This window comes from Taudactylus pleione, unplaced genomic scaffold, assembly GCF_031769625.1.
Source record: "Taudactylus pleione unplaced genomic scaffold, aTauple2 ptg000039l, whole genome shotgun sequence".
Classification (NCBI taxonomy): Eukaryota; Metazoa; Chordata; class Amphibia; order Anura; family Myobatrachidae; genus Taudactylus; species Taudactylus pleione.
The window spans coordinates 362,607-374,719 of record NW_028284441.1 but is presented as its reverse complement, the minus strand read 5'-3'; the positions used below and the strand labels follow the sequence as shown (position 1 = coordinate 374,719).

The 12,113-nt window shown below is 45.2% G+C and overlaps 1 protein-coding gene across 2 annotated transcripts in view; it reads left to right on the top strand.

Annotated features, from left to right (window-relative positions):
- Nucleotides 1-11,566, top strand: part of LOC148538552 (galectin-4-like) — a 45,428-nt gene extending 33,862 nt beyond the window's left edge. For both annotated transcript variants that reach the window (XM_088452573.1, XM_088452574.1), the window contains exons 6-12: nt 3,829-3,879; nt 6,395-6,433; nt 6,992-7,033; nt 7,525-7,557; nt 7,758-7,846; nt 9,922-10,087; nt 10,189-11,566. In XM_088452573.1, coding sequence (XP_088308699.1) covers nt 3,829-3,879; nt 6,395-6,433; nt 6,992-7,033; nt 7,525-7,557; nt 7,758-7,846; nt 9,922-10,087; nt 10,189-10,332 — 564 coding nt within the window. In that variant the 3' untranslated portion in view covers nt 10,333-11,566. The remainder of the gene's footprint in view (nt 1-3,828; nt 3,880-6,394; nt 6,434-6,991; nt 7,034-7,524; nt 7,558-7,757; nt 7,847-9,921; nt 10,088-10,188) is intronic.
- Nucleotides 11,567-12,113: the final 547 nt, after the last annotated feature.

Here is a 12,113-nt window from a genome sequence, read left to right as displayed (position 1 = left end):
TTAAATGGACGTCATTAGCTGAAATATACCATATTTCTCTACATGGCTTTAGTAGAGGAAATGCTAAAACAATAACGGTACTACTGTGTAGGTGGAATCTGCTGGGTGTGGATTAACAGGTAGACAGTAAAGTGGTTGACAGTGTCTAGATAGACACCAGATGTTAGACAGTCAATAGGTCGACTGGGACAAAAATTTGACAGGGACAAAAAGTCGACACACTAAAGGTCAACATGTAAGAAGGTTGACAGGTACAAATGGTCGACAGGTCAAAAGGTCGACACAAAAATTGTCGACATGTGTTTTTTTTTTTTTTTTCTAGCCCTATTCTTCACCCTAACCCTAACCCTCCTCTTGGTGCCTAACCCTAATCGTTTGGGTAAGTACCTAACCCTAACCGTCGGAGTAAGTGCCTAGCCCTCCGGTAAGTGCCTAACCATAAACCTGACCCTAAAAAACAAAAACAAATATATGTCGACCATTCCTGTGTCAACCATTTTTATGTCAACCTTTTGACCCTGTCTACCATTTATACATACCGACTTTTATTACATGTTGACCTTTAGTGTGTTGACTTTTTGTCCCTGTCAACCTTTTGTCCCAGTCAACCTATTGACTGTCTAACATCTGGTGTCTATCTAGACATTGTCGACCTTTTTACTGTCTATCTATAGTTCGGAACCCGAATCTGCTGCTGAATTACCTTATTGCATTCCTTTGCTCAATAGCCTACTGTTGTAAACCTGTAGCTCGTACACCAGCAGTAGAATGGTTTAATTTCTTTATTATACAATTTATATAATCTTCATATAGATTGTCATTAAATGTATTGACATTTGGCAACCCAGGACAGAAGACAATAAACAAATATATTACACATCTCTTTGTTTTGGTTTAGAGAGGAGGATTGTAATGTAAAGAGAATGTAACGGGCAATAGCACCAACATACCTATATTTCCTGTAATGAACTCAGCCTTTCCCTTCCCCCCCAAATGTCAGACAGCATTTCAGGAGAATTCAGTCACCTAAATGAGTACTAGAATATACCTGTAAATTGTACTTTTTGTCTGTACTTAATGGAATCCACCATTTTGGCAGTTGAACCATTTAGCACTAGAATGCGGCTAATCTATTCACTGAGATTTATTTTGTCTATTTACTAAGCCTTAGAAGGAGATAAAGTGAATGGAGACAAAGGGCCTGATTCAGAGGCACATGCTATTTGCGTGCGCTCGCTCTGAATCAGGGCGTCCCTTGTTTTTTAAAATTCCGACCTCCAGGCCGCTCGCACAGCTGTGGTTGTCCACCCACTGCTTGTGCATGCGGCCTGGCGATGGTCGCGATTATCGCGACCATCGGCATTGCGATAAGACCCTTGTGGTAGGGTCTCAGCACTCGCAATGCCAAGTGGACTTCCTGCTCTAATAGAGCAGGAAGTCCACTATAATTATTATTATCATTTATTTATTTATATGGCGCCACAAGTGTTCCGCAGTGCCTTACAATGTATGAAAACAATTAGGTGACAAAAGACTTACAGTACAATACAATACAATAGAGGACAAGGAACATGGATAATATACATTGCCACATTAGCGACCATAACACCCACATAAGCAGCAGAGCTTAAGCAACCAAGTGTTAGGTGTAGTGGGGAGTAAGAAGTAGATGAAAGTAAAGAAGGGAGAAGCACAAGAGGGTAGAGGGCTCTGCTCACAAGAGCTTACATCCTAAAAGGGTAAGACAGACAAACAGGTGTGACACAGATGGGGTAGACGGGGAGGATATACTCAAGGGCAGGTCACCAAGTTCCAGCTGATGAGAGTATCCAGGATACGACTCCAGATCGTACTTTGTTACTATTGCAGTTAATTCTGAAAATTTTGTCAGCTCAGCTCCTATCATTTAAATACTGACATCACGAGTGATGCCAGTAGGGCCGCCCACAAATGGCAGCCGTTCCTTCGGGAACGCCTCCGTTTGTACAGCCACTCCCCCTCCCCACCTACAAAACATTTTTGTTGCGAGCCCCGGAGCGAGTGATTTCTCACTCGCTACGGGGCTTGCGCACGCGCGTTGCCCACCATCGACCCGCTTGAGAGCGCAGTGTGCTCGCGAGCGGGTCTGAATCAGGCCCAAAGTACCAACCAACCATTTTTCAAACACAGCCTGTGACATGGCATTTAGGAGCTGATTGGCTGGTACTTTATCTCCGGTCACTTTATCTCCATCCAAGGCTTAGTAAATAGACCCCTTAGTCACATCACTGAGGAACAAGATGCTTTGTACATTAATAAGATACATCCTCTTTAACTATTGATCCATCCTAGATAACGGCTGCCTGCACAGGGCCTGGTGGAGAGTTGGACACATACTTGTTTCACAACTAATTTTTATTCTAATGGCACCAACCAACTTTACACTGTTACAGCCATGCCGACTGTGCCATACAGATGCATATAAACATGTTTGCGGATCACTTGGTACAAGCCACAAACTGATAATGATGATGATCTTCAGTCACATTTGATTGGCTAAATGCCTCTAAATCCCACCTATTTATGATAATATTTTAGTAATATTCTGTTGCGATCTGTTCGCATGATTACAGGGAAATGAGAGACCGGTCTGCTGTAATAAAGGGCGTTTACTTGTGTTGTGTTCTTTTTTTTCCTTTTAATTGCTCCCCGTGACTATATTAGTTTTTAATTACTCTGTCTGGCCTGTATGTTCTGTGAATTGTGTACTGATTTTTGAGCACACAAAATTTTGTAAAGCCTCAACCCCTGTTATAACCCTGGCACATTTGCTTCTGTTGTCTGTAGGAGCACAGGAGGTGCATATTCTAGGCAGGCTAAGTTGGTCACATTCGCGGTTACTACCAGCCCAGCAAGCCTTTCTTCAGAACGCATTTCACATTTGTGTATACGACACAATTTTCTCCCAACTCTGGGCCTGATTCAGAGCCGCTCGTAAGCGGCCGCTCGTTCGCTCCGAGCGATGTTCGCACAACTGCGCATGCGTATGGGTTGTAATACGCATGCGCGAACCAGTCATTGCGGTCGGAAATTGTGTGCTCGCAAAATAGCGAATGCCTGCTAATTTGAGTGACAGAATGAGGCGTTTGTGGGTGGTAACAGGGGAAGGTGCTTGAAAACGGGGAGTGGAGATCCGAACGCAGGCGTGCCAAACGGTCAAAACGGGCGTTTTAAGCGTGTGCATAATTAACAAAGCAGCGTCATCGGCCACGTCACTTGGTTGTTTCTTAGCCTGAACTGTTCGCATGATTGCGGTAGGAAAATCCAACCACATGCACTGCGAGCAGTTCAGACGCCTTTCGATGTACTCGATTAATGAAATAAATAGCGGAGATGACGTAGGATGCGAGCGGCCAGGGGGCGTCTTTACAAAATAGCGAGCGCATATTTCGTTCGCTCGCTCAGACATAGAGGCGTCAACAGACCGCAAAGAGCGAGCGCTCAATTTAAATAGCCGGAACCTTTTTCTGAACGACCGTTCGCAAATAGCGTACGGCTCTGAATCAGGCCCTCTGTGTATAGGTCCTGAGTACACTTTGATATAACATAACATTTTCTCAAAACTCGTTTTGTCAACTAAAACTCTCAGCCTAAATATAGTTCTATACATAAACACAATACAAAATTATACACCAACATACTTTTCTGTGCATAAACGGGGGTCATTTACAACTCACAAGCAGACTGAACTCGCAATATTAATACTGTGAGGGGTTTTTGTAACCTAAGTCAGAACCTAGGATATTAAACAAACTGATATGATCAATGTTCTTTATATTACAATTTTAGGCTGGAATGTCACCGGCACAACCACCACCACCACCGTATACCCCAAGTTATGTGAGTATGTCCTTTGTGGGGTAGTAACTCACTAATTCACTCGGTATTGGCCCCAAAGTTTTTCTTATAACTAAAGTAATTGACGTGTATAATAATTGAAATATAAATATATTCCATAAATTGTCTTTGGCATGCCTTTATACACTCAGTTTTCCAGTACGTCTGGACAATAAATACGTGTTGTTCAGCTGTGTACCGGTTCATATTGGCACGTAACACACAGACACAATGAATGTGGACGCCTCAGTATACAACACCACTGTCAGAAGCAGGAATACCTACTGACTAGCAGTGGCGGCTCCAGAGGTGGGGCTACAACACAGTTCAAAATTCATATACGGGAACCACACCAACTGCCATCCTCACTGGCATCCTCACGGGCAGTTGGTGTGGCTCCCCTATTTTAATTTTGGACTGCGCTGCTGACTAGGGTGGGGAACAGCTGGCCTTCACTTCATGCATGTGTGCATAGCTGGCCTGGATGCTAATGTGGAACACTTTCAACACTTGCTATGACTTCCTCATGGGCCCCATAGCCACTGCACTCCTTGCATCTATGGTAGTTATGACCATGGTTGCAGTAGTCGAGCCGAGAAATGATTAGTGAATGAATAATCAGTTTGGTAGCATTCTGGGAGAGGAATGGCCTAATGCGCGTAGCTGAAAAGATTGAGCCAGAGATTTAATATGGGGGGTGAAGGAGAGGTGGAGTCAAGGGTGACACCCAAGCAGCAAAGTTGGAGAACAGAGGAGATGATGGCATTGTCAACAGTAATAGAGAGATTGGTGGGGGTGGAGACTTGGTTATGGGGGAAAATGTATAGTTTGGTTTTGTCAATGTTGAGCTTCAGACATCTAGGAGGACATGGCAGAGAGGCAGCTGGATACCTGAGAGAGGACAAAAGGGGAGAGCTAAGGAGAGGAGAGGTATTGTGTCATCGGCATAGAGGTAGTATTGGAGGCCAAAGGAACTGATGAGTTCTCCCAGGGAAGAGGTGTACAGGGAGAAGAGCATGGGGCCCAGGACAGAAGGATGGAAGTGGGTGAGGTGGAGCTGGACGAAAACACAGATAAGGAGTGGTTGGTGAGGTAAGAGGTGAACCAGGCATGGACGATGTTAGAGAGGCCAATGGTCTGAAGGATACAAAGGAGGAGAGGATGATGCACGGTGTTGAAGGCCGCAGAGAGGTCCAAGAGGATGAGTAGAGAGAAGTGTCCCCTGAATTTGGCTGAAAGCAGGTCATTGGTGACATTGACCAGGGCAGTTTCAGTGGAGTGAAGTGAGCGAAAGCCAGATTGGAGAGGATCAATGATAGAGTTGTCAGAGAGGTACCTGGTGAGGCAGATGTAGGCAAGCCACTCAAGTACTTTCAAGGTGAAAGGGAGAAGAGACATGGGGCAGTAGGAAGTTTGTGAGGACAGGTCGAGGCTATTTTTCTTTAGAATAGGTGTGACAAGAGCCTGTTTGCAAGGCAAGGGAAAGATGCCGTTGGAGAGAGATAAGTTGAAGAGGAGAGCAAGGTGGGAGCAGGCAGTGGTGTAGAGGGAGCAGAGGAGACAAGAAGGGAGGGAGTCAAGGCAGCAGGTGGAGAGGACAAGATGAGGGAGTGGACCTCCTCACCTGTGAGGGAGGAGGACAGGACAGCATGGTCGAGAGTCTTGAGATTACGTCTGGTGATGGTGGCTTTGGGAGAGGGGAGGAGTGGAGGAGTTGTGAGAGTGAAGGAGAGTAGATAGTGGTCATAGAGGGGGAAGGAAGAGTTGGAGAAGTCAGAGAGCGCACACAGATGGGTGAAGACAAGGTCAAGGGAGTGGCCAGGACAGTGGGTGGCAGTGGCGGTCCATTGAGAAAGTCTAAAGGAGGAGGAAAGGGCGAGAAGATTGATAGATGCTGGATTAGTGATATCAATAGGGATGTTAAAGTCACCAAGGACGATAGAGGGGAGGTTAGCAGGGAGGAAGTGGGGAAGCCAGGCAGCAAAGTTGTCAAGGAATTGGGTGGAGGAGCCTGGGGCACGGTAAATAACTACAACATGGAGATCAATGGGGGAGAAGAGACAGATAGAGTGGACCTCGAAGGTAGAGAAAGAGAGCGAGGGCTCAGATGGGATGATGCGAAAAGTACAGTTGGGGGATAAGAGAATGTCCACCCATTCTCCTTGACGGTTGTCAGGTCTGACAGATTGGGTGAAGGAGAGGCCCCCATAGGAGAGGGCAGCAGCAAAGGCGGTGTCAGAGGAGGAGAGCCAGGTTTTGGTGATGGCGAAAGGTTAAGAGAGTGGGAAATGAAGAGGTTGTGGATAGCAGGAAGCTTATTGTGGACAGATCTACCAGTTTCTTCTCTTGACCAGTTTATTTCACGCATTTTGCATTAAGGGATGAGAATCTAGAGGGCGAACATTGATTAATATTACTGATTTTAACTTGTTTTCCAGCTAACATTATTAATGTTATTAAGACTTGGATCATTGCTATAATTTGACACTTCATCTTGTTATTCTTTGTTGCAATTCAGGGTCAAAATGCATTTCCTCCAGCATATGCAGCACCCATGGTGAGTCAAGTTTTGTTTTTTTTCTTTGCAAAAAGAGATAAACAGTTAAATATACATTGATGAAAATCTAAAAGACAATGTTGTTTCAGATCACTAAATAAATGTATACCCAATGTTTTATAACGGTTAAAAAATACTTTAACTGGTGCCATATTACCAAGGTAAAGCATACCACATCGCTCTGCCATGGATTACTCTCACTCCGAATGCTCATGTAATCTGTCGTTACTGTCTTCATATGGTACAATGGACCATTTCTGCCGTTCTGGCTAAGTTGCTTTTACCAAATAGTCATCATAGCTCTGGCCACATGTAGTACTATGTATGTGAGCCCTGACATCAGGTTATATGTAACTTTGCTTTCAGCTCTAAGAATACTTTTTGTTATCCCGTCTCCTCTATTATGGCATGTTCCCAAACATCCGCCATATCTCATCAGTATAAAATAAATAAGTATATTATACCAGAAACAAAAAAATTATATATTTTTTTGGCATGGCGGCAAGCACTTATCAATAACAAATGAGAGAATGATTGTGTCTTTTCTTATTGGTTTAGGTACAAAGCATGGTAGCGACACCTGTGTTTGGAATGTCTATGGTGAGTTGGCCTACCCTACGCTAACGCTAACTCTCCCTTGGAGGTGCCTAACCCTAACCTCTCCCCGTTAGTTCCTAACCCTAACCCCCCTCCTCGCACGCTAAATCTAACCCTCCCGGGGGGGATGGGGGGATGCCTAACCCTAACCCCCCCAAGTGGTGCCTAACCCTAACTCCCCCAAATCTAACCCTCCCGGGGGTGCCTAATCCTAAATCCCGCTGGGGGTCCCTAAACCTCCCCCGCCTCCCCCCCTGTGGCTAGAATCTAAGACACCCGGCTTACCTTTGATCGGTATGCTGGGTGTCGGGATTTCGTAGTGAGACTAATGATAGGCGTCAGGATTTCGACGTCTATATTTAGTCCATGTCGGCCTTTCAGTGTCGGTATGCTGACTACATCCCCTTATTATGGTACTCTGTAATGTACATGGCATATGCAAACTTTCAAATAATGTAGGATCGTATCAATTTCGTACTATCTTATCGTTTTAGCCCCAGAAAGGACCTATGACTGTGCATAACCCGGTATGTTTGTTTTACTTTGATATTTTATTGTATCGTTTGTGGTTTGGAACGTAGACATTTTTTAGCCTTTCTTTCTTTCCTATCTATCTGATTATAAAATCCAAAGAAGCAGCAGCTGCAGCGATGCAATAAGCGTCCATCTCTAAATCTCCCCCCTAGCCATGCTTAGCTCATAAGATGGTTTGCTTCTCTTTGCCCAGGTGATGCCCTTCCAAGCTGCGATGCAGACACATTTCACCAAAAACCGAAACATCACCCTCATTGGAAACGTGTCTTATGGAGCAGACAGGTGCGTTTGTGTCCTGTCCAGACGTGTTTCTCTGTAACCTGGACTGACATGGTAATTGTATGGTGTGTCCAAGCTTCCCCTGTATGACATTGTGTTTCCTTGGTCTTTTGCAGGACTAAGCTCAGGCACGCTATCAAAAGCCATGGCCTAAGAATGACAGCAAATGTCCGACATTTTGTACCCACTAGCTGTGACTAACAGCTGTCTTTGAGCTAAACCATTGATTACTGTTAGATCCCAGAGACTATTGGGGGTCTATGTACTAAGCCCTGATAAAGTACCAACCAATCAGCTCCTGTCATTTTTCAAACACAGCCTGTAAAGTGACAGTTAGGAGCTGATTGGTCGATACTTTATCTCCATCCACTTTCTCTCTCTCCAATGGTGTCCCTCACTGAGGTGACACCCTGTGCGGGTTAGGGCGGAGAGGGATGTTGTGCACACGGCAAAATCACACGCTTCCTAAAAGGGGGAGTGGGCTCACGAGACAGGGAACGTAGCTTCGTAGGTTGGAGGCGTGGCCTTGTGGCCGAACCCCCATTTTAGTCACTCCAGGGGTCCGGGAGATGCAGACTGCCCCCCGGGGACAATTCTGTTTCATAATGCTGGCTCCCTCACTGTGTCAGGAGCCGAGTGCTGCATGTTATCCGGCTCATGTTACCGAGGAGGAGTCAGCACTTTGGTGTCACCCCTCGGCAGGTGACACCCGGGTGCGACCCGCACCCATCTTGTGACGCCACCGTCTCTCTCCAAGGCTTTGTACAAAGACCCCTTGGTCACATTTTTAGAGAAAGGGACAATGTAACTGCAAACTGAAAGGGTCTACGGTGTTCTTATTGTGGGGCCTATTCATCAACACTAAAATAACGTTTTTAAGGACATTTTCCTTAAATAACGTTATTTTGGCATTCATGTAGCCACTTAGCTAAGTTCCCCTGCGTTAATTTCCACACTCCCCATACATTAGTATGGGGATGTGGAAATTGTGGTATTCATCAAATTCCGAAAATTATCAATTTTCGGAATTTGATGCAGTTACTATTCGCCACTGTGAGGTGGCGAATAGCAGGTGAAACTTACCTGTATCCGCGTGTGCAGGTCCCCCGACGAGTACCTCCGGCGCTCTGCTCCGTCCTCAGGCTTCGGAGGCTGGTCGGACATGTGTGCTCCCCAGCAGAGCACAAGAAAGTTTAGACAAAAAAAAAAAGTTTTTTTTTTTTTCTAATCTGTCATGTGATCTGCTGGGAAACCACATGACAGACCAGCAGGACGGAGCCGGAGGCTGCTGTGCGGACAGGTAAGTCGGGGGGGGGGAGGTGAGCGGAGGGGTGGGTACACAAACTTAACGCATCTGTAGGCAGTGCTGCGCATGCGCTGGTTTTACAGATGTAACAGCGCATGTGCAGCACTGTTTCCAGATGCGATAAGGTAGTGTAGGCAGGGAAAAGTATCTATTTCCCGAAAAGCTGTCATCGCAAAAATGACAGCTTTTCGGAATAGATACTTATGGAGAGGTGGAATGATGAATTCCACCTATAATTAGCTAGAACTCCATGAGAGTTCTAAAGCTTATTATCTCCAGAGAATTTTTAGGTTTAATGAATAGGCCCCTGTGTCTTAAAATGCACATGTGCTCTTCAGACATGAATATAGTAGAATGCAGTTAATATATTGTAGAATGTATTCACATAAAAATTGGATCCTAAAAGGGCCTCTCTGTGTAGGTGATGGGTGCTCTTAACTGTGATGTTAGCAAATGAGCATTGTCTGGCCAGGCAGGTATATCCGCCTCTGTGGTTCTCGGAACTCCCTACCTCCTCTGACTACATAACCATCTGGGTGATGGAGCAGACTATTTTTGTCACTTTAAATCTGTACATTTAATGTCTACTTTTATTTGCTAGATGCTTGCAGAGGACACTGATGGGTTAACTACCTTAAAAAGTGAAATACAAAGGGGTCTATGTACTAAGCCTTGGAGAGAGATAAAGTAGATCTCTCTCTCCCATCCCCCAAGTATGGAAAACTAAGCAGAGTAGTTTGTAAAACCCTCTGTGTCATTGTCACCTTCACAGGTTCCATGTCAACCTGATTAGTAGCAGAACAAGAAACATCCACCTCCATATAAACCCCCGCTTGAGAGAAGGAGCATTGGTAAGAAATACCCAGGACAGGGGCACTTGGGGTCCTGAGGAACGGCAGATGTCATACATGCCATTTTGTCAAGGACAAGGCTTTCAGGTGAGAAGAACAGATGCTACCAGAGGCCTGGAAGCTGCATCTGGGGATATCTGTAACTACCTGTATGCATTCATGTTTCTCTTCTATATTACTCATCACAGATGGAAATCAAGAACGAGGGAGGAGCTTTTGGTGTCTATTCTAATGGAACAAAGATTTTCAACTATGTCCATCGTCTACCCGCCAACCAGATTGACATGATTGAAGTTGCTGGAGATGTCACCTTGACCTTTGTTTCATACTGACCTAAGGGTTAATATCTTAGGTTCAAGGGATAAAAACTTAGGTTCAGGAGCCTATTCTTGTATTTACTCCAAATGAATAAAAATTTCTGAAGCGCAGACATTAGCAAGGTCAACTCCTACATTGTCACATTTAGGAACGAAGGTGATTTGTTTGGGCCACTGCACTGGGAGAATAAGGATGGCATTCCAAGCTTTCCCTGTGTCACATTATGTTATCTTACCTTGTGCAGGATGGACAGACCATCAATAGCCATGGGTAGGAACGGTTCCAAAAAATCTTTCTTAACCTCCACAGGACCAGATTCCGATTCCATTTCCAACAAAACCCTGAATTTGCATAAGCTGCATCAACACGCCACTCAAATGCACCCAGTGCCCACACAATGAGGCCATTTTGTGCATTGAACCAATATTGATCAGAATGTGGGTACCAATCTCATAAATAATGGCTCAGTCCGCAAAGCGACTCCTCCACTCTGTACAGACAATAGGCCTGATTAAGTACGGATTGCAATTGCTATTGCAGCTGCGAATTCACACGGAAAGCAGCTGCGAAAATATGCTAATGCTTGCCACAGCTCAGCCGGCATAAAGACATCCACTGCTGCTTTCTTACACTCTTCTGCATAAACATCGGTACCATCGATGTACATCGGCCAGTCACGCAGCATTTACAACTAGTCTGGCCGGCCGCAGGCACTGCAAGTCGCCTCTCACACAGCGAGCTCTCATCGCAGTGGCTAATTTATGCACACCCAGGTAACAAACAACCACCCCCCCCTTCACCATCCACAAATGCTAACAGCCTATCACTCACTCTGCGATGGGTTCCTCTGTGCGTCCATAGTTGCAGTGCAAATGCTGTGCAGTGCGGCTTATACACATTTGTGCGATGGCAAACACTCAATCTGCCTCTGTAGTTGCACTTGCGATCAGTACTGTATCAGGCCCAATGAGCATATTATATGCCCTCAGAATTCTAGAACTAATAGAAGCAATTTTCAGAGACCTCTTGTCTGTAGGTTGTACTGAATAATGACTGTAAGTGATTGTGCATGCCTGTAATTATATATGTCAATATAATGTTACTTTCATACAGCATAACAAATATATTGTTTAATCAAACAGCACAGGGATTAAATCACAATGTGTCGATTTTAGTAAAGTAAATAATTAATGAAACGTGACCTTTTTCCTATAGAGTTCAAACAGATTAAAAGAAATGTCGAAATTTGTTCACAACTTATTTGTTAACGTTTTATCTAGGAGTCAAAGGGCTTGATTAACAGCTGGGCGCAGTGGCGATGTTGGACGCAAGCGGCCAATGTTTTCATCCGAGCTGCAATGTGTATGTGTCCCGTTGGCTGCAATGTCCGTGTGTCCCGATGGCTGCAATGTGTATGTGTCCTGATGGCCACAGTGTGCGTGTGTCCTGATGGCCACAATGTGCATATGTTCCGAAGGATACCACATAAAGTTTTCGAACACAGCAGTGATGCTAACTTATGCAAATACAGCAGGAGGTGCCCTATATAAATAGATGCTTCTTGGCGGCTTCTGTGATCCACTGCTGCGTCCAAGGGTGCAGCATCGCATCCCCATCGGTAACCATCAGGGATCTGTGTGAGCCTAAGCTTAGTCAGAATGGCCGACAGAACTCCTCTGGCGGGGCCAGGAAATGTGGGTTGGAAGACACAGACCCTGGCCTCAGCACACCTACAAAATGGGGACAACACGCCCTCGTTCTTTTAAAACTAACCCCGTCACCACCCCGCCCAGCC